The sequence below is a fragment of the Amphiprion ocellaris genome, chromosome 16 (genome assembly GCF_022539595.1).
Source record: "Amphiprion ocellaris isolate individual 3 ecotype Okinawa chromosome 16, ASM2253959v1, whole genome shotgun sequence".
Lineage (NCBI taxonomy): Eukaryota > Metazoa > Chordata > Actinopteri > Pomacentridae > Amphiprion > Amphiprion ocellaris.
The window spans coordinates 17942822-17964533 of NC_072781.1; the positions used below are offsets into that span (position 1 = coordinate 17942822).

Below are 21712 nucleotides of genomic sequence, written 5' to 3' on the forward strand. Positions count from 1 at the left end.
CCAATCCTTTTCTGTCTGACCAGTAGCTTGTTTCACACTGCACTCTGTCCATCTTAACAAGTCACAGTGGTAATACTAGAGTTGGCCTTTTTACAAAGCGAGGCTATGGAACATTTGCCAGGTTTTGGCAATTACAGGATAATGACCCTACATTTTCCAAGAGTCATTTGTGCTAAAGGCAGCCAGATGACGAATAAGAGGAATGGTGACACTAGCAAGTGAACTCAGCTGTTAGATGAAGAATGTTGTACTTTTTTTTTTCTTTTAAAAACAACTTGCATAATCTGGCTTTGAAATTGGAATTTGCTTGCGTACAACACACACTAGCAGCTTTTGAGACTTCTCATCAGTAACAGTTTTCCTCAGTTGCTTTGGTACATTTGTCAGATCAGAATTAGGATTGTTCAAACTACTTTATCAGCTAGTCAGTTGTTTACATCATAGAAGCATTTTCTCATACTTTTACTGGTTCTCTGCTGAATAGTTGTCCCCTCTGAAACAACTTGTTTTATGGGGGGAGGTATTTTTTTACGGCAGAAGGAAGTACATGTAATATAGTTGAACCAGGTGTCAGAATCTGTCAGGCATATTTTCTGTACATTTCCATTAGATTTTCTTCTGTATTCAGACACAAAACTGTCATTGTGATACACAAAAGAAAATGAGTTTCACAAAACTGCATAGCACAAAGAAAGAAAATACAAAAACAGAGATGTAAACATATGAAAAACACTGCTTCTGCAGAACTATACATGCGGCTTTACACTCCCAACGTTCACGTCTGCCATGCCACAGATTCTCATCCACAACACAACAGATGTCTTCCTTCACAATGCAGCACAGAAAGAATCTATTGAAATGTATTATCCGGCCTTTACAGACATCTGCTGTGATGTATTATTTCCTTTGTGCTCTGCAGTGCTATAACACAGTCTTGTCATTTTCTTTTGTGTAGCATAACGTCATGGTCTGCCGACAAACTACGGTACAAACAGTAAATGTGTAAATCTGAGTCCTTTCCAATCTCATACGATCATTCTCCTACATACGGTGATGTATAACTTGTACTGCTGAAATTGATATATGCCTTATAGAAAAAGTGCAGCCTTGTGCATTTTGAATGATTGTCATTTATTATTCAAAATATACGTAGCCGCAGTTTACATACTTAGAGGCTTTTGCAGGCAATCAACTGTGCATTCCTATTCGTTTAAATTGTTTCGAGAAATGCACCAAGGCAACTATAAGTTATGTTGCTAAGAATAGGTACAGAAAATATGTAATCTTCCTTGCACAAGACGTTCCTAAAATTCTTTTTAAAACCAGCTGGACAGTGGCATTTCTTTGCCTCTCATCTCAAAAGAGGACATTTGAGGCTCTATCTATGAAACAGTGGCTTGTTAGGAGAGACATGTTTGCACTGTAAACAGTATATGCTGCATATACTGTAAATATAAACCAAGATGATCCAGGATTAAATGATCCCCGAGCCTGACGATCACATGCTGCTAGGATGTTTACCTGTGAGACTGTGACCCAGACACTGATAGATCAGTTCCCATGGTTACCAACCTAGATACAGCTGCCATAGCACGTCAAAGCAAGTCTGCTGATGACATCATCAGATCCGCCACCTTCCCCGCTGCCCATGCTCCCTCTCCGGACGACAGCTCTCGGAGTGAGGGCGACCGTTGGCCCTACTCTCTCGCTGTATTAGGTACAGTAGGCTCCTGACGGGCATGCTTGCACTGCTACCTTGTAGTGGTAAAATACTCACCTCACCACAACCTAACTCCTCCTGTTTCCTCCTTCTAGCTGCCCCTAAATGCTTAACTGCATCCCCTGCTTCACTCTGGGCTCACGCTGTTATTCGGGCATCACAGTATTTGCCTTTAAGTTTTTGCTTGCACAAAGCAGAAGTGTTGTTTGGTTTCTGTTGCTGCCATCTTATTTTCTGCTTGAGATAGCATCAGTATCACCATTTTACGTTCTCTTACTGCACATGATGTGTGCTTTAGCTATAGGACCACAAATGGCTTGGACAGAGATAACTGAGACTGACTTCAAACTTCAAACTGTCTGTCTGTCTTACATTGTGCCGTTTCTGTGTATTCGACATCCACTAGAAATGTCGGCATGAGTGACGAAGTGGAAACATCTGCCATGTCAGGGTAGCCAAATATTCCAATAAGCCCCTCTGTTTGTCTGTCTCGTCAACTCTGTCTCACATTTGTGTTCAACTGTCCACTCATACTGTGTGTATTTCTCACTGCTCTACAGCCAAACGAAGCAACCATATCTAGTCTATCTTTCTCTACATTTTGAGATGTGGATGAAACATTTCATCTGGTTGTACTATTCAAGTACACGTGAAGCATGGTATCCTCCGCGGATCTCTCTTATGTATGTATGTGTTTTGCGTAACTTTTTTGGCTTGTGTATGGCACCCGTAGGTTCAGAAGGAAGGAGACGGTCTAGAGAAGAGGAGGAGGAGGAGGCCTTGAAAAGAAAGCAGCTGCAGGAGGAACATCTCAGTAAGGTGAGTTGAATAACATTTATCATCCACTTACTGTGGCTACAATTATCAGTACATGCAGATGCAGTAAATGTATTATTCAGAAGTCTTGCCATTACAGTAAGTTACTGTAATGTTTGTGCCCTGGATTAATATTTAAGTGTGGTTGAATTATTTGTCTGTGTGTGTTTGTAGATTCAGTCTGGTTTGGGGAAACTGATTCTGAAGGAGGAGATGGAAAAAGAGCAGATCAGGGAGCGTCATGCACGCAGCCTCTCTGCTCAGCGCTACGATCCTAAACAGACCAACTGTGACGCAGGTACAGAGCAGCTTCATCAGCTAATACGCTATAGAGTTGTCAGCAATGTACTTTAACCCAGGGTCTCTGTTATGTGCTGTGTGCTACATAGCACTTATAAATCTTTGAATTAGTTTTACTGTGTCTGGATTGTGCCCCAGATCTGTGGCATTTTAAATCTGAAAGCAAATATAATTTTGGGGATATTTATGTTTCAGATCCAACCTCTCCAACCAAAACTAACTCTTTGCCTGGCTATGGGAGGAATGGGCTGCATCGGGTGAGAGATCAATTAAACTCAGGATCGTATCAGATGGAGAAATTTATAATTAATGAGGAAAAACAGACAGATTCTGTGTATGTTTTATATGTATTAAGTGAAATTGAACTCTTGTTCTAAATTAGCAACAACATGCCCATATGTTAATGCTGATTTGCTGTCGTCTGTGTTTCCACAGCCTCAGTCAACCGATTTCACTCAGTACAACAGTTACGGTGACATGTGTGGAGGAGGCAGAGGTGAGAGCTGTGACCAAAAACATCATCAATCAAACAAATCTCTTGTCAATTTCACCAGAGCTACTCAGCATCAGTATTCAGAGATGGCTTGCTACATGTACATAAATGGACATGCATTTGGAAAAATTTTTGCATAATGATTCACATGATGTGTCATCAGGGACAGCAGTGTTGTAGATAGTAGCCTGGCAGGGAATTCGACAGCAAAACCATTAACTGTGAGTCTCATTTTCTGTCCCATTTTGTCCTGCAGAGTTTCAGGTATGTCTCTCATCTGCTTTTTCACATGGCATGCTTCCTTCATCTTGCATCATGTATTTGCTTGCTTGTGGGTTGCAAGAGACACCTTGCCCTGAATGCACACCGCCCACTCCTGCTACATGCTTGCATCACTATTGGTTTAGTGTCAACAACAGGGCATGTAGTGCAGTGATTTCAAATGCCTCGGATTTGAGAAGCAAACACGCACTGCCCAGTAGCTGAACCAGTGTACTATAAATGCAATGTATAATCATTGCCTCATGTCTTGTTCTGTGTGTTGTTTATCAGTGTTATGACTCGAGCTAAATGTCACATTTAAATTTAGCCTTTTATAGAAGAAAAAACTACAGAGACATTTAGACAACATGTAAATGACTGCCCATCTTGTAATTAAGATACTGAAGCAGTATCCAAAGCTACTCGCCCCATCCAGTGAGAACTGTGCCCACTGTCATTAGTGGACATACTCATGCCATTAACCGTGTAGTCCCCTTCCACTATATTACATTTGTGTATGTTCTATTCTTTAGCACATTAAGGATGGCCGTGCAGCACTTGCAAGGATGGACAGGGGAGTATCTATGCCTAATATGTTGGAACCAAAAGCAAGTATCTTCTTCTTTTTGTACTGATGACAACATTGTAATCGACACTGCAATATGTTACAAAATCTACATATTGTTCACTTCTTTAAATGCATTTTAATTTGTAAAAAAGGATACATTTCACAACAAAGCATAGTAATAAAGAGACCAGCTCAAACTCCTAACCTAGTGTGGGGACATCGGTGGAAGAAATAGTTAAAAAAACATTTTTACTGGAAGCGAAAAACTCACGTCAGATGGGTTCCTGATTCAGCATGCTGCTTTAGGAGCTGCCCAGTCACTCTAGCGCTTAGCATGCTGGCTTCTCCATGCTCATCTGCACATAGCTTTGACTTAAAGTGGCTGGATACTGTATGCAGCATACAGTGGAGAATCCAATGCCCAGATTGTCATCCAAACAACTCATATCACTATATACTGCGTAGTATATAAGGGAGTATACACATGGATATGAGTTGGTCAGAGGCTTCGAAGAACTTCTAGTTGCTTATTATTGAGCATTTCGGCTATGATTAACCACTTTCTTATTGTATGGAAGGCATTAGTATTTAGAAACATAGAAGCACCTCAGTTTCCAGGACAATCGTTCCCATGTGGATTTACTTGGCCCACATTACAGATGTTAGTTCTATTTTTAGTTTGCATTAAATTATTCTAAAAATACAGCTGGTTTCGTAACTGTTTTCATGTTTTTTTCCCTTACCTAATCTGTTGCACGTTTCAACACCTAAAGGAAAAATCCGAAAACCCACCATAACACCCGCATTTCCCCAACAACCTAAAATACAACCCAGTCAGCCTCCTGTCACATACCTGTTCTCCCACCCAGTGTTCCCATTGTCACAGTCAGATGTACCAAAATATCCAAATTTGATAGTACTGTTCGATAAAAACTGGTTTGCAAGTTTTTGAAACACTTAACTCGAGCTCGCAGGTTGGACCTGTTCACTGATGAATGTCTCCTTCTGAAGGTGTATCCCTATGAAATGCTCATGATAACCAGTAGAGGGAGAGCTAAACTGCCCAGGGATGTGGACAGAACCAGACTGGAGGTATCAGTTTTCCATCTGACCTTCAATTAATGCAATTAATACTGCATTTCTCTACTTTGTGTAAATGACATGTTACACAAATACAGCTGTAGCAAGGAATGTGCAGTATCCATTGCTTCTTGTCATTTTTGCTGTGACCCTTTTTTATGGCTTCGGTGCTAACCAAGACCAACCAACCCCCTCCCACCCTCCCCTCCTTTGTTTTCTCCACCTTTGTTCTCAATTCTAGCGCCACTTAGCACCTGAAACGTTCTTTGACATCTTTGGAATGGAGATCCAGGAGTTTGACAGGCTTCCCCTGTGGAAACGCAACGACATGAAAAAGAAGGCCAAGCTCTTCTAGCACTCAGAGCAGCATGCATATTCTGTACATTCATTCAGATAGCACACGACAACTGTAATCTAGATGTAGGTTTTTGGTTTATTTCCTTTTTTCCTCTGTTTTTTTTCCCTGTTTTTGTTTTATCCTGACATAATCAAGGAAGCCATGAAATGGACTCTGCTCTGACGCTTCCTGAGACTATGAACTGAAAGATTTGTCCAGTTAGACTTGCACAGAATGGGAATCTCTTCCATGTTCAAAAATGACAAAGAATGAATGATAAATAGGGTCATGTTATTTGGTTTGACTGCGCTCGTTTTACTTCTTGCTTTGCTTTGAGTGGAACTGCTTTCCTTTCTTTCTTGCTTGTTTCTTCCTACTATTTGTTGCTGTTGATTCCTGTGGAACTTTGTAAGTACAGTAGAACCTCATGGCGCCATTATGAAATGTCCATGCTTGTAGCTTGAACATGTGTCAGCTTTCCTTCGCTTGGGCTGAAACTATTTTGGTCCAAAGTTTGCAAGAATTGGCTCAGTGAGTCTTTGAATAAAAAAAATAAAAATAAACACCACAGGGAAGGCAGTCATCTGACCCACCAACTGTTTTACATGGAAATCTACATGGAAATTAATCATCCAAGCACCTACATATCACCACTCTCCTGCCCCTGGCTACTGCACACACAAAGCAATCATCTGACCCTGACAAAAAAAAATGTCTCTCTTCTCAGGCTCTCATAAACATGGCCAGACACTCTCCCTTTACATGTATTGAAAGTACAAATCTTAATATATTTTAATGCCGTATCCAACGTAAAGTAACAGACAAATATCTAAAACCCCTCATGTAAGAAGCAACTGTATTTGAAAGTACTGTTTTATAAATGAAAACCCACACTGCCATTTGTTGTATTGAAATCTAAGCCAATAAAGCTTTAAATCACCATGAACCATAATGATCCTCTGCTATACCAAAGGTACCCACTGCCTCTTTTCTGTTTATTGTTTTCTTTCTTTGCATTTCACCAATAAACATGACATTTTGTTGATGTCACACAAGGTAAGAAGTAATCTGAGGACTGGCTGGCTTTCATAGGACCAATCAGGTGATGGAGTTCACTGACCTTCTACACAAACACTGATGAGTTTTGGTCTCTGTCAGGACACATCTTTTAACATGATCATTAACTTTTGCTGTTTGTTTAACTACAGTGTTTTAAAACATATATAGCTGCAACTATATATTGTGAATGTTTAATTGCAGATTGTGCCTTGGAAAATTTGAAACACATTGTATATATAGCAGATCATTTTCCAAAACATACCATGTTGTGAGGAAGGGAAGCTGTTTGGGACTTGACAGCTGCCAGTCAGCAAGTTCTTTAATTCAAAAATTCTTTCCTGTTATTTATCCTCTGGGTTTGTGCTTTAATCAGCAAACCTTTTTCTACCTATGCAATAGTACACTGAACACCTGTAAAGGGACTGATATGCAAAATCTGTGGAGGAGCCATATAAATATCAAATGTCAGAACTTCTCTGAACATTGCAACACTATCAAGAAGGCTTTTCAGATAATGCTAGATTTTGAACAAAAAAAAGGAATGAAGTGGTATTTTTACACTACCCTGCATCTCAACTCTAGAGAGATGTTTCACCATGCTGAATGTATCTTTAACAACATGCTGTTAACCAGCTCCTCCGTATACTATTTTTGAATCATGCTGAATTTATTTTATTGACCAAGTATGCTTTGTTTTCTTCTGTTCTTCTGTTGTCTTCTGTTGTCATCTCTCTGCTGTGTGTAAGCACAGCCTGCATTTGACATGTGGCTAAATTTGTGTCATGTGACTGCTGGTCATAGCCCAGTTAATGATAACCTTGCATTTGCACTCAGGAGCCCAATCGGTCTCCATTTGTTGGACTCTGTACCTTAATCACTGTGCACAGTAATGGTCCATGCAAAGCACATTTTTAGGTGGAGGGAGACTTCAATAATGTAGAAAACTACAGTGCGTCTTGGACGATGCACTGCAATGGTATAAAGCATGATACAGATTGTATTAACAAATGTTTTAAAAAATGAAATGCACAATTGACCATACTGACTCTGTAATATGAGCTCAACTATTCAAATAGTGTCACTATTAGTTATGCATTACCTAGAGTGCATGCTTATTGGAGCTGTAGTGTGGCCTCATTCAGTCACAGGGCGAATTACTGTGGGACAAATGGGAAGGATTGTAGACATAAGAGAGTCACATTTGTCCCAATTCTCCTTCTGAAAAAGGCAGCATTGACAAACACTGGCACATAAATGCAATGTGCTACTCAAGGGTTCAATGAGGAGATGTGCCATTGTTTTTTTCTGTAATAAGTGAATGATTATATGAAATTTAGACTTGTAGACAAATGCTAAATAGTCAGCTCAGCTAATTCTTATCAGGTCATCTGTGCCATTTTAAATTATGGTAAAAAGGGCTTGAGTTGTGGTTAGGGTGCATACCAGCAGCGAGTCCCCAGTGAACAGAAAACAATTCTGAAGAAGAATAATGATACAGAAAGCCCCATCCTGCAAGATTGTTGGACTAATTTCCTGGGTTTGTTACTTCTGAAATCTGAATCCGTGTCATCAACATGCTTCAGTTTCTAGGTGGAACAGCTCAGCTGTGGTGTTATCTGCTTATTTTGCTCATGATATTTCTTCTAGTACATAAAAACACCATATGGACATGTTAACAAGGTAAAAACATGATTTTCACCAGAGGAGGTCTTTCTCACTATTTTGGCAAAATACAGCTGAAACTGATGGGAATGCCATTAGTTTTTCATCTATTTGTTCATAAAACAAAATACCAGACAAATTAAAATTTTGACTTTAGCAATCCTGGCCGGTCAAACCATTTGCTGCATGTCAGTCTACTACTTGTCCTTCCCATATTTGTTGTGCCTCTATACTGTCCATATCAGTAAAGGCAAAGCATTACCTGACAACTCATATACAATAAGCTTCTAATGTAGCTCTCAATTAATAAAAACCTGCAACAGTTGCTAATATTATGCTTTAATTGCTGATAAAGCTCATAAGATAATTACAGCTGAATGACATGTGAACATAACACATTTCAGACACTCAAGACATCCACCTAATTGAGGCATCACACCTTTGCCGTCCAGATTTTTTATTTATTTATTTTTTTGACTACAGGTTCTGGGACAGTGTTTCATTGGTCAGGAGTTTGCATCACTCTTTTCCAGAGATATTTAAAGTAGGTTTCATTCCTACACCATTTAAGAGTCTGTAAAACACCTTCAATTAAATCCACAGCTGAACCTAAATCATACACACTTTAACTAATAAAAACATGTACAAACACATTCCTTGTTTACATAGAAAAAAACAACTAAAAAGGAAACGTTATACTACCTACACAATTTAAAGTGACAGTAATGCAAATTCTCTGAATTGCTACAAAATCAGTGTGAACGTTTTCTGGTTGATCAGGTTGTATGTGATTGAATCGGGGACTGTTGTGCTGATAAAATGCATCTGTATGGTATAGAAAAATGGATGGATTTTTTCTGAAAAAATGTTCTGGCAGGAAAATGTCTTTACCAGATTAACTATAGTTGTGGGAGTACATGTGTAATCTTCTAACAGGCTTCACTATTGGTTGTGTGGGGCCAGACTGCAGTCTATCGCAGTGGCCATTTTGCTCCTTCCCTGAGTTGCAGGCAATTGGATTTTCTCTTAAATGTGATTCAGAAAAGGATTCTACTCTTTAACAGAAATATACAAAATCCTGAAAATATGACTTTTATTTTCTCCAATTTGATAAAGAAAAGTACGTCATAAAGCCACTGTTAAAAGGTAGATGAAAAGAAACGTGAGAACTGATTTGCCAAGGTAGGTGATACCAAGAAAAGTAAATCATCTGCATACAGCAGCACTCCTTTCACAGTTTCTCTTCTTTATGTATTGAAATGAAGGAATAATGAGTGAGACTCAGTGGAGACCTATGCTGTTTTACATATAGGCATGCCTTTAAATAAAGACCAGGTCTGTAGGGAATGCTTGAAACCAGATGGTTGATAGAGGAAGCATACTCCTGTCAGTAGATCTATGCTTTGTTGCTACCAGCAATAAGTCTCATACTGAGCTTCTGCTTCTACATCTGCACTTCACCGCAGATCATTTGGGGAGGTCCATCTTGCCGCTGTTGAATTGAACTGTAGTGAAAAAGTGTGCAACCTTTTCTACAGGAGTCATTAGAAAAGCACCAAGAGTGTCTAAAGAAGCAGAGGGAAGCAGTGAAATACAGGCTGAAGAAACTGGCAGCACGGCAGTCAGAAATCACAGTAAGTTTTCTTTAGACTAGTCATTGTGGAAATATCCACATGAATTTTTTAAAGCGACTTTTCCTCAGTTATCCTGATGACAAAAATACTGATGCTTTAATTGTACTTGTGATCAGGCAGCATTACTAACTGCTTGATGTCTATGCGTGATTTAGAAAAAGTCCTCAGTTATAAGGGAGAATATCATAAGGAAATATCAGGAGATCCAGATTGTCTTGGATGAGGACCTGAGGATTACTCTGTCCCACCTGGAGATGGAGGAGCGGGCTGCTGTCTCTGCCTTGGATGTACTCATGGAGAGAAACTGTTCTCTGATCCAGGAGATAGAACAGGACCTGGTCAGACTCACCTTGGCACTGGACCACACCGACGCAGAGCCTGATACAATGGTAACAATGTTGATTTAATTCTCCTTCTAATATACGGGTAGCTAAATGTAATGTGAGATGAAACCTTTTTTTTTTTTTTTTTTAACTTTCCTCCAGTCATTCTTTTCATACCCTGAGCAGGAAGACATGGAGTCAGGGGACAGGTAAGGCATCAAATCATAATTAATAATGACAAGCATAGATATGACTCAGTTTACCAACAAGTGATGTTTCTTTTTTCTGTGGACTTTTTTCTCCAGAGTGATGGATCTGCTAAACACAACAGACCCGAGCAGTGTGACCCTGGATGAAGCTAAAGCTGAGCAGATCCTCAGCCTCACCAACAACATGCATCTGCTTATCTGCTCACAGACCCCCATAATCAAGAAACTCACCAAGAGCTGTCAGTTCAAATGTTATTTCTATTGCATCTCCAATCACAACTTCACCTCTTTAACTTGTAAAATGTTCATATGTGTCTCCAGATTCCAGCGAGGTTTGCCTGGATCCAGAGACGGCACATCCAAAGCTGATCATCTCCTCTCAGGGTGACAGCGCCACCTACACAGACACCTGGCAGCAGCTCCCGGACCTCCCTGGACGCTTCGACACCACCCTTAATGTCATCAGTATGCATGGCTTCACCTTTGGTCGCCATTACTGGGAGATTGACGTGACTGGGAAGACTTACTGGGAGCTTGGTGTTACGTATCCCACTATTCCTCGCAAAGGCACAACTGAGGACTGCTGGCTGGGCCGAGGAGCTGAGTCCTGGTGTGTGGAGTTCTTTGACGGGGAGTATACAGCCTGGCATGGAGGGGTGCCACATCAGCTACCTTTTACAAAATGTTTCTGCCGGATTGGTGTGTTGTGTAGTTTCCCTGCGGGAATGGTGACATTTCTTGAGGCAGAAAAAATGACACCCCTGTTCTGCTTCTGTGTGGGAACCTTCTCAGACTGTCTCCATCTGGCCCTGTGTCCTGGTCATGACCACAATGGCAACAATGCAAAACCTATTGTAATCTGTAATCTGTCATCTCCAACCTGTGATCTCTGCTGAGTTGATTCACAAAAGATCTTTTAGCAATTCCTAGCTGAGGCTCTACTTTAATAAGGCACCAGTTGGAAAGAGTTGTAATATGACTCTATTAAAAAACAGAGTTTACTTTAGAGCCATGCTGGCAGCTGTGTGAGAGTGTACAAACAATGGTGCTTTGAGCATGCTTACATGCTGACAGTATGGATGCTGATGTTGAGCAATGATTACCAACGCTAACAATCACAGTTTAACATGCTAGTATATTTGCTAACTAAAGTCCTTCTCTGGTCATTGATTGATCCCCGAAAAACTAAACATTTTTTCCCCATGAAACAATCCTTTCATGCCTTAAAACGGCTTAGACGTAGCTATTCACTGTCGCTTCCTTTTAAATGTGCAGATTTACATTTCTATACTTCTCTCTAGTCCCACACTCCCCACTTACGGCAGCTCAAGCACATCAGCTCTCCTACGACTCTGCTCACACACTGTAAAACTACAACTACATTACACAAAGGCAAGTTCTAATATTGGCACAATTGAGTGTTGCTACACATTCTCCAGTCAGAGGCAGATTCTGAAGAAGAATAATGACAGCCACACCCTGCAAAATAACAGGATTGGTTTCTTAGGTCTTTATGTGTGAAACCTCTGAATTCTGAACATGTGTTTTTTATGACTGTCATCGACAAGCTGCAGTTTCAAAGTGGAAACGCTCAGTCATGGTGTCGACTGATTATTTCACACATATGTCTTTTAGCTAAAAATTACCCCATATGGACATTACAATAAGTTAAAAAAAAAAATTACATTTGTGTTACTTTTACCCCCCCCCCCCAAAAAAAAAAAAAATCAAAGAGAATGACATTATTTTTTTTGTATTTATTCTTCAAACAAAATACTGGACAAATGAAATTTTGACCTGATGATGACAGAACAAGAAGTGTGGAGGGAACCAGAGTTATTGCAGTTCACACTAGGGTGTCTCTAAAAAAAAGTAGGATTCTGGGTTGCCCCAGTAGCTTAACTGATTAAGCATGCACACCATCACTAGGGGCTATTAGTCCCTGCTGCAGTGGCCATATATCGATCTCTGCCCATGGTGGGGTTTTTTTCTTCTGTGATAATGTTGCCAATCTATTACTTATGCTTAGAGATTTCTGGAATAAGTTGCTTTCCAAGGGGATTTGTTATCAGGTTTTAATCAATTGGTTTTGGTTCAGATGCTCTGCAGATGTTTGTACAAGTGTCTATGGATAATTGAAGTTACAACCTAAAACCCACCAACCCTTTACAAAGAGTGCCTTTTTTGAAAGTGTTACCTTTGCTCATTTGCTGAAACGACTCTTGATACAATAATGGAAATGCATATCAGATGAAATGGAAGCACACCAGCTCCTGCATATCTATATTTAACTTTCAGTTTCACCTGAAGTTATCATATTGATATATATGTGATGTTATGGGATATTTAACTGAACATAGAGTCACACTGTAAGTATTACACTTCATTTTGTAAATGTGTATGGAGGTCTGTAAAAGCACACTTTAGTTTATCCTGAGATGGACCTAACATGTGTGACTCCAAAGTCTACATTCAAACAAACAACCCCCTCTTTGCAAATATGCTCTCTGAGCCTTTGTGTTGCATCTGTGTATGGTATGACTGTTTTATTAAAATTAATTTAAATTCTTTTTAATGTGAAACTTTTCAAGGGTGGCAGAGACAATAATCTTGAATTTTTGTTTGGTAAGATGAACAGTGTTCTTCCGATTATCTAGTATTAGTATAGATGTAATTAGGAGCAAACGTGACTCAGTAATAGGGAAGAAAGCCAGAAAAACCTGCTGACTCAAAGGTTAATGCACTTACACAATGCTTAGAAGAGAGTGAGGGGTCTGCCACACAGTACACTCTCATTTTAGACTCCTGGATGTCTTCTGGTCCACTGCCATCATGAACTTAAAGCTCCTCTTCTTTTGCCTCTTCTTAGCAGTGCTCCTCATACCTGCTGAAGTATGTATTCATTCTATATTATCTAGCAATCATATAGCAAATACATTGGCTGTTACTTGCAATGTTTGATAATGCAATTTACTGTCAATAAAATGCAGTAGACCACATTGCTGTTTGAAAAAGTTTAATTCACAGAATTTTTTGTCAGTATACAAAACAAAAATGCTAATTGATATATTTGTTAATAAGAATCCTTTGTGGTGCTGGCATCTGCAATGTTTTTTTAAAAATTTAGTGTAAACATGGAAAACACAAACATCGGGAACATCATCGACATCGGGAACATCATAAACACAGCCCACACGAAAAGACCAAAACACTAAAGTTTAAGGACATAATTGAAGGTTAGTACTTCTTCTAATTAACACACACACACACACACACACACACACACACACACACACACACACACACACACACACACACACACACACACACACATATATATATATATATATGTACACAATATCCAAAAGAGAGGAAAAAAGCAATCTGCTGAATCTAATGGAACAAAACTATTGTTTTAGATTTCTTCTTTCAGATTCTAGAAGGTGCTGCTCAAGATGATGATGAAGAGGAAGAGGATCATTCAGACTGGCTTTTTGAACTTCAAGAGCCAGAGGGTGAGAGATTGAACACTCAGCTGCTCTGTCAAACTATTTATGCCAATCTGTGTCATTTATATTCGAAAGCTCTAAAAGATTGAAAGATTACAGCATGTTCCCACTTATTATTTCTCAGGCCAATGCAACCCAAATCCTTGCCAGAACAATGGTGTGTGTAAGGAGAAAGGCAAGAGAAAATTCAAATGTGACTGTCCCAAACCTTTCAAGGGGAAAAAATGCCAAAAAGGTCTGAAGAAAAGCTTATTTTTCTCCATGCTGTTGTTGGATTGCATAACAGTCATTTACAGCATGCATAATACAAAATGAACAAAAAATATACTGAAAAAACAGGACTTTATTGTGTTGTTGCATCAGGTCCAAAACATTGTAAGAGAGGTCGATGTGGGCGTGGTGAGTGTGTGCTGACTTCGACCCCTCCTTACTATGAGTGCAAATGCAAGCAGCCCTTCCAGCCTCCAGACTGCAGAAGTGGTAAGTGGTATATATTAACCAAACTGGATGGATACCTCTCTGATACAAGTTTTTACTGTTTCTGAAAGTAAGCTAACACCCTACACTGTTTTTATAAAGTTGCCGTGTGTGAGCCTAGTCCATGTAAAAATGGTGGCACATGTGTCAGGGATGGGAATGACTTTGACTGCCAGTGCCCTCCAGGGTTCAGAGGACGTTTCTGCCACGTTGGTAACAATATGCCATTATTTTTCTTTGCCCATCCCAATACAAACCTCTTCACAGCTCATATACTGACTGAGTGTGCCATTTATGTTAGGCCCAGATGACTGCTTTGAAGATGATGGAGAATCATATCGTGGTAACGTGAGCGAAACAGATGATGGTGACGAGTGCCTCTACTGGAACTCTCACTTCATCCTGGCATCAGGTGTTGATCCCTTCAACTCCTTTGAGGACAAAGATGGACTTGGCCCTCACAACTTCTGCAGGTGAGGAAAAAATGCATTTGTATGCAAACTTTGGACAACATCTCCATGGAGATACTCAATTGCATATTCTCTATACTGCAGAAACCCGGACGGAGACTCAATGCCGTGGTGTTTTTTCAGAAGAGGCCACAGGTTGCTGTGGGACTACTGTGATGTGACTGAGTGTCCTGAACCAACAAGTCAGCTCTAAAGCTAAAGAGAACACTCCGATTTTTATCAAAACAGCTGTGTTATCTGTTGTATTTGTGTTTTCAGATGTGCCGCCAACTGATGTTGTCCCTTCAGCTCCTCAACCCACATCTGATAAGCCAGCACCAACTACCATAGCACCACCACCGGTGAAAACCACCCAGTCTGCACAGCCTTCTGCTACACCCACCAATATCCCCACAAGTATCCCCACGAGTGTCCCCACAAGTATCCCCACCCCCAGTGCCACTGATCTACCGCAGGACTTTCTCACCTGTGGTAAGCCTCAGCCAAAAAAGGCTATTACCCGAATCTACGGGGGTCTGAAAGTCCCTCCAGGGGCGATACCCTGGCAGGTGTCCTTGCAAGAGAAACCAAGTGGCTCCAGTCAGCCGTTCAGACACACCTGTGGAGGAGTTCTCATCGCGAGTTGCTGGGTACTGACAGCTGGACACTGCATGTAAGCATGATAAAGACTACAAATTTGAAACAACACAGCTCACATATGCTAAGCTAATCTTCACTGAACTGTTTCCATTTGCATAGTCAACCAAACCAGGACATGCAGGTGATGATGGGAAGTCTGTCGCAGGATATGTCCGACCCCAATGCTCAAATCTTACAAGTTGAACAGGCTATTAGACACGAGGGCTACAGGGACACACCTTCAGCTGTTTACAATGACATAGGTAGTACTTTTTCTAAATAAGCAATGATATAGTGTGCAAGATTAGAAGTTTGGGATGTGTTAGTTTCACTAGTTAGGGAGACAGTTAAATAGGTCCATCTGTAATTATTTCATTAATGATATCTGCAGTATTGACTCCCTATGAAGGATAGTTAGCAGTAAAAGAAATCTAAGCAATGAGAATAAGATGTAAAAATACAAGAATGTAACTTGTAATTTTATTTTTAAAGCTTTGTTAAAGCTCAAAGGGACTAATGGAGTTTGTGCCAATGAGACCCAGTTTGTGAAGGCAGCCTGCCTGCCAGATGCGCAACTGCCTGATGGGATGGAATGTACCATTTCTGGATGGGGTGCCACTGAGCAATGTACGTATTCTTATTATGAAAGATTACATCTTTATGCCAATCTTTTCTTTCAGAGGTACTTCAGGGTTGAATGTTAAAGAACGTGGAAAACCTTGTTGTTGTTTTTTTTAGACCAACATATAACCTCTGAACTATACAGACTACTTTGCTTATCATAATGTGCATTTGTTGTTGCTGTTTCTTAGAGTTTTCCCTGTAATCTCTGCAGCTAAGTATGGTAGCAACCACCTCCTGGAGGCCAATGTACTGCTGATCAGCCAGGAAAAGTGCTCTGAACCCAAAATTTATGGCAATGTCCTGGATAATAGCATGTTCTGTGCTGGTCACCTGCAGGGAGGGGTGGATTCCTGCCAGGTTAGTGAGAGAAAATAACTAGTTAGGTGCATGCTATCATTCAAACTCCATTAGTTACATATCTGAACTTAGTGCTGCAATTGGTTGTGTGCAGTAGTGCATTTTTTAAACCTAGTCAGCTGGTTTCTCTTGTTTCAGGGGGATTCCGGAGGACCACTGACTTGTAAGCAGACCGACACCCATGTTGTTTATGGTCTGGTGAGTTGGGGAGACCAGTGTGGGAAGAAGAACAAGCCTGGGGTCTACACACGGGTCACTCACTTTGTGGACTGGATCAAATCAAACATGCAAGCACAGGGTGCCTAACCAAACTCTGTTAGTCATCAGCGTGTGAGACAGTATCACCAAGGACTTGGTTCAGGTCTCCAACAGTACTGGAAGATCTAATTCTATTTGATGCAGTTATCAAAGAAATGATGCGCGGAACAGGAAAAGATTCAATAAATTTAAGATATTGCTGCCCTGAACTCTTTAAGGGTGAAAGTATCAGATTTAGTTATTAATCAAGTGTAGTCTTTTTTAGTGGTTGTATTTGTAAGTAATGTCAGAAAAAAACACTACAATGAAACAACTGGTGACAGCGGCCTTTGTAATCTTGCTTTTCATGAGCATGCCTTTCAATAAACAAATACCAAATGTTCCTGTTCATTTCCTGACTTGTGAATACGGGCCTTCAAAAACCACGTTGGATGAATAACTGCAAATCACAGAGCTAAGTCTTGTGACCTGCCCTTCTGCAGGAGTATAGTGCCATGTTATTTGATCTCACTGGCTGTATTGTTTGCTGCAGGGCAATAGCTCTGTAGGCTACTGACATGTGAGACTGAAGGCACGCATGTTCTCAATGGTCCGGTGAGCTGAGGGGACGTTTGCACAAAGAGCAGGCCAGTAGTTTACACCCAGGTCATTTACTTCCTGAACTACATCGAGTCAAACTCGAGAGCTGCTAAGCTGCAAATACACAGACTTTGCCAAAGAACAAAAGTGCTGGGCATCTGATACCACCTAATAAAATATTTACTGTACATCTGTAGACACTGATAGACATCTAAAAAGTTACAATATGTATTCTCAGATATTATTTTCTTACTTCATAGCTTTCTACAACAATCTGGATTTTAAAATCACAATAATATAGTGATATTATTACATTACATAACACAGTATTTAAATTGTGCTCTCCTTTCCCACTAGTAACCAGAAGATAAATTGTCCAATCTAGTCTATGCAGTAACTTCCCAATATACAGACGAAGGTACACTATATTCCCTGATCATGGTTTGAGTTTTACCTGGGACAAGGGAGAAGGCAGTGAAACTGATGATAGTCATGTCATTTTTACACACACACATCTTCTACAGCATGTTGGACATTTCCACCGTGTAATTTTACATGAGCAAAAACAGAATAATTACTGATTTCATGTTCACAACAGTCATTCAAGGGTTTCTTCACTTTTATCCCCATCTGTGTCTCCATGCCAATCCCAAGGGTCCTTGATCCAAAACAAGGTAAGAGGCTGCCAATTCACTCCATTCATGTCAATGCAAGGGTTAAACATGGGGTAAAGAGGCTCTGCACACTGCACATAGAAAGAGTGAAGCAGAGTAAAAGCGTCAGCATCGTAGAATGACAGCTCCCCCTTCTGGAGGTTGGCCAGTATGCCCAGCTTTTTGACTCTCTTTGCAGCAGACAGCTGCTTCTCCTGAGTGTCATGACAGGCCAGGTACCGTCCATCTCCGTGGTAGAGGCACCAAGATGTGTTGTTCACACCCAGGCTGGAGGAATTCTGACTTGGACTGTTTTTTTTATCGATGGACCCTGTGGTCACACCTATCATCCAGAAGGGTTTGTCCTGGACAATGACCTCCCAGTAGTGCTGGCCTTTCTTAAAACTCTCCTGAGCCAGAACACTGTACTGGGAGTCATAAGGTTGGTGGTTCAGTCTTTCACCAACAGGCTGCCGTCTCCACTGCACCTGTTTTCTGTCCTGGGATATTTCCAGTTTTGGATGGGCTGTTTTGGAGTCTAAAGCAGGAGAACTTAGATCTGCAAATAAAAATGTACACTTGGTAAACAATAATAGAGATAGCAGGGGATGGTTTTAGATTGCAAAATATTGGATTCTTTACTAACATGACCACATTCGTGGAAAGTGTTGGGACAGAGCCACTGAGAGGTCATCCACTAGTCTCTCTACTGTCCTCAGCTTCTCGGGGTCACACAGATCCCTGTTTACTTCCTGGATTGGTGCGAAATCCAAAGGATCACTACAATAAAAACAGAAATCATACTATAAGAAGGCAAAGAAAGGTAATGATGTACAATTGTGCTTCAGTGTCCCAGAGTGAGAGCAGTCAGTAATATACTCACCAAAGGTTCTGTGATGTGATTTGCTGTTTGAAAATAAAAAATACTATGAATTACTGTTTGTATAAAAATGCAGAAAACATTTTAGTTGCATTTGTTCAACACCTTCATACAATCACAGTAACATACTGACAAAATATGCACCTAGACTGTAAATTATTTTAAGTTAATTCCATTTAGAAATGTAAGTTCCACTGTTGCCTTAAAAATGTGAGTTAACTGCATTTGATTGATTAGGTCAGAGTCATCATATATCACTGTAAATGTAACATAGTTAAATGAACGGAACTTGATAAAACAAATTCAATAAACCTAAGATAGTAAGTTGAATCAATGAGTCAGATAGACAGTGGTTACAGACAAATTTGCTTTCCTTATGTGTTTCTTCTGAAGAGTTTCTTCTTTATTTGACATTGAGAACATGCATTCTCAGCTGTTGAAGCCATTTTTAACCAGAATCAGTACAATGACAATCTTTGTCACTGATAGAAATGTTTTGATTATTTTAAAAAGAAAACCCATAGCTTAATTTAATAAAAGGACACAGCAAGTTTTCACAGCGTCAGTCTTTTCATATTACAAAACAAAAAGAATCTCTGGGGACTTTTAACACTCGACCAATGCATCCTGGGACATCTATTGTATATGCTGGTTAAATTTGTCCTATAAACTTATCAAATGAGCTGAGTAACCTCTCAGCTCTTCATTCATTCAACTCATTTTAAGTGACAGCAGTTCAGGTATTAAGAACTTGTATTTTAGTACTGAAGTTATCTGAAAACAAAACAAATTGACTTTTAAAGTTCAGTTAACTAGAAATTACATTTAAAATTAAGTAAACTAGAAAAGATGAGGCAAAATGACTAAATTCCATTTTGACATACCTGTAGGAATTGCAGATCATTTGTTTCCTGGAGGAGGGATTTTCTTGAGGCTCTAAAAGTGTCTATCTCTTTGATGTGTGCTTCCATTATTCCCCTCTGTGCCTCCAGCCACTCTGTCATGTATGTCTCCTCAGCATCTATGATCTGCATCATCAGACGCTCATCACCGTCCAGCACCACACGGATTCTGCTGTACTTATCTGAGATTCTCTCCCTGAAGTCTGCAGCAGATTTCTAGGAAATAAATACAGTTATTCATACATGAAGGGATTTTGTGAATAGAAAAAAAAATTATTAAAAAGAGTGATTTCACATTGATTGTACCACTGTTTGTGTATACAGTGACTCCAAGTCCTTGATGGCATGTTCTGCTTCACTTCTCCTCTTCAGTAGGTGGCTCATGGTGGTCTCCAACATTTTCTAAGGACAGAAATACAACAAGCCTATAGAAAATAAAAATCACAATAGATAAATAACAAAATAATTGTGTCATTTACAAGCAACGGTATTCATACTCACCTTGAAGTCTGCACTAGCCTCAGGCAGCTGAAGTGCTTTGTGGTGCTTGTGCAGGCCAACCAGGACACATAAGCAGCACACAGGGACTCTTTCCTCCATGCAGAAGAGCTTAAGCTCATCACGGTGCTCCCTGCACTTCAGAGACAGTGGATCTCTGGTCACCTCCACCACTGTGTGCTCCCTCAGAGCAGATCTCTGCTGGTGCAGGAGGGCGTGAGCCTGGCACAGTGAGGCATCACAAGTCAGACAGGTCTTTATGGCGACCGATGGCATCTCTATGCAGTGGTCACAGTGGACAGCTGAAGATGATTCAGCTGAAGCTGCTGTCTGTGGCTCTGCTGCAGATGGCCTGCTACCGGTGAAGTCCTTTACTTTGGTCTGAAGGCTGGTATTTATCTTCAGCGTCAGGCCGGAGGGCAGAAATATCTGACACTCTGGACAGAAGAAAGGACCCTCACTGGACACATCTGTTTCCCAGACAGCCTGGATGCAGGTGAGACAGAAGTCATGTCCGCATTGGAGTGTAACAGGCTCAGTGAAGAAATCCTGGCAGACGGGACACTTCAGAGTTTCCTCAACAGTCCCCATCGCTCTGCTTGCACCTGTTATTGCAGCCCAGCGTGCTTCTGGCCTTCCTGCTCATTAATATTTCACAGGCCTCTCTTGGCATGTACACACCACTCATGTGCCTTAGTGTCACATTACTAAAGATGTGTTGATATTTTCCAGTTGCTGTTTCAAACCATTGACTCTCAGTAGACCATGCACAATTGGTAATTAGATTACCAATCATTTTTGTCCAAAATGAAGAAGCAATTAAAATTGAATTGAACAAAATTAATTTAGTTTAGTTTGACTTTGGGAGCAAAGAGATGAGAAAATAATGTTAATTTGCTAGCTTTTTCAGAAGCTTTTAACTGCATCTCAAGATCTTCATCAACAAATGGAGAATGTTAAGAACTTGTATGATAAATTAAATAACCACTGAGTAAAGAATATTTTGTCAAGAAAGTGTTTTAAAGGTAAGTCATGTGCAAATAGTAAGATTATGTTTTACTGCAGCACTTGTTAGCAGTTTCCAATTTATGTTTCTATTGTTATGCAAATATTGAACATTGTGATGTATGTATTAAATGTTTTCAATATTTTTATGTCTATATATATAAATGATTGTCTCTTATGATATATTTTGATATATCTGTGTTGTATTGTCTCACTTTTCTTTGAAACGAGCCTGTATTATTACCTTAAACATAGGCTAATGCGAAACAGAGTGCGGCTGTTGATAATATTTGTCGTTGATAAAATGTTGTGATGTAATGCATATCCTTTTTCGGGGGGGGTTATTGAATTAATTGTGAAAATGAAAGAATTAAGAGGCATATAATCCTGTGACTACAGCTGCAGAGGTCATAATGAGGT

At 40.1% G+C, this 21712-nt stretch overlaps 3 protein-coding genes and 1 pseudogene across 22 annotated transcripts in view; 3 read left to right on the forward strand and 1 right to left on the reverse strand.

Annotated features, from left to right (window-relative positions):
- The window catches only part of ablim1a (actin binding LIM protein 1a), a 47741-nt gene extending 41190 nt beyond the window's left edge, over positions 1 to 6551 (forward strand). For 8 of the 20 annotated variants that reach the window (XR_008604371.1, XR_008604366.1, XR_008604367.1 and 5 more), the window contains 7 exons: positions 1577 to 1717; positions 2454 to 2539; positions 2711 to 2834; positions 3032 to 3093; positions 3272 to 3332; positions 3586 to 5250; positions 5480 to 6551. Coding sequence is in view for 2 of the 20 variants with exons in the window: in XM_035950439.2 (XP_035806332.1) it covers positions 1577 to 1717; positions 2454 to 2539; positions 2711 to 2834; positions 3032 to 3093; positions 3272 to 3332; positions 3586 to 3593; positions 4124 to 4198; positions 5170 to 5250; positions 5480 to 5593 (752 nt within the window). In the remaining 18 variants the exon portion in view is untranslated. Of the gene's footprint in view, positions 1 to 1576; positions 1718 to 2453; positions 2540 to 2710; positions 2835 to 3031; positions 3094 to 3271; positions 3333 to 3585; positions 5251 to 5479 lie in introns of those variants that run through there. The other 12 variants (XR_008604373.1, XR_008604378.1, XR_008604365.1 and 9 more) reach the window with 9 other exon arrangements.
- A 2895-nt stretch (positions 6552 to 9446) lies between these two features.
- LOC111571800 (probable E3 ubiquitin-protein ligase TRIML1) lies at positions 9447 to 13053 on the forward strand (annotated as a pseudogene).
- A 144-nt stretch (positions 13054 to 13197) lies between these two features.
- On the forward strand, positions 13198 to 17157 carry LOC111571804 (hyaluronan-binding protein 2-like). The gene is made up of 13 exons (XM_023275161.3): positions 13198 to 13354; positions 13590 to 13698; positions 13882 to 13977; positions 14096 to 14206; positions 14335 to 14451; positions 14551 to 14661; positions 14750 to 14921; positions 15003 to 15100; positions 15177 to 15570; positions 15657 to 15799; positions 16029 to 16163; positions 16372 to 16517; positions 16656 to 17157. The coding sequence occupies exons 1-13, from the start codon at positions 13295 to 13297 to the stop codon at positions 16821 to 16823; spliced, it is 1860 nt and encodes a 619-aa protein (XP_023130929.1). The 5' UTR covers positions 13198 to 13294; the 3' UTR covers positions 16824 to 17157.
- Positions 17153 to 21708, reverse strand: LOC111571801 (E3 ubiquitin/ISG15 ligase TRIM25-like). Its single transcript, XM_023275158.3, has 6 exons — positions 20291 to 21708; positions 20096 to 20191; positions 19772 to 20005; positions 18891 to 18913; positions 18654 to 18787; positions 17153 to 18566 (listed from the first exon to the last, which is right to left on the reverse strand). Exons 1-6 carry the CDS (start codon positions 20876 to 20878, stop codon positions 17953 to 17955), a joined length of 1689 nt encoding a protein of 562 aa, XP_023130926.2. The 5' UTR covers positions 20879 to 21708; the 3' UTR covers positions 17153 to 17952.
- Positions 21709 to 21712: the final 4 nt, after the last annotated feature.

Bases quoted from the DNA above. Each gene is read 5' to 3' on its own strand.
- LOC111571804 (XM_023275161.3), top strand. From the start codon at position 13,295: ATGAACTTAAAGCTCCTCTTCTTTTGCCTCTTCTTAGCAGTGCTCCTC. The intron at 13,699-13,881 runs GTTAGTACTTCT...CTATTGTTTTAG, and splicing joins GTTTAAGGACATAATTGAAG to ATTTCTTCTTTCAGATTCTA. The intron at 15,571-15,656 runs GTAAGCATGATA...CCATTTGCATAG, and splicing joins CTGACAGCTGGACACTGCAT to TCAACCAAACCAGGACATGC.
- LOC111571801 (XM_023275158.3), bottom strand. From the start codon at position 20,878: ATGGGGACTGTTGAGGAAACTCTGAAGTGTCCCGTCTGCCAGGATTTC. The intron at 20,006-20,095 runs GTACAATCAATG...TTTATTTCCTAG, and splicing joins CACTGTATACACAAACAGTG to AAATCTGCTGCAGACTTCAG. The intron at 18,914-19,771 runs GTATGTCAAAAT...ATTTTCAAACAG, and splicing joins ATGATCTGCAATTCCTACAG to CAAATCACATCACAGAACCT.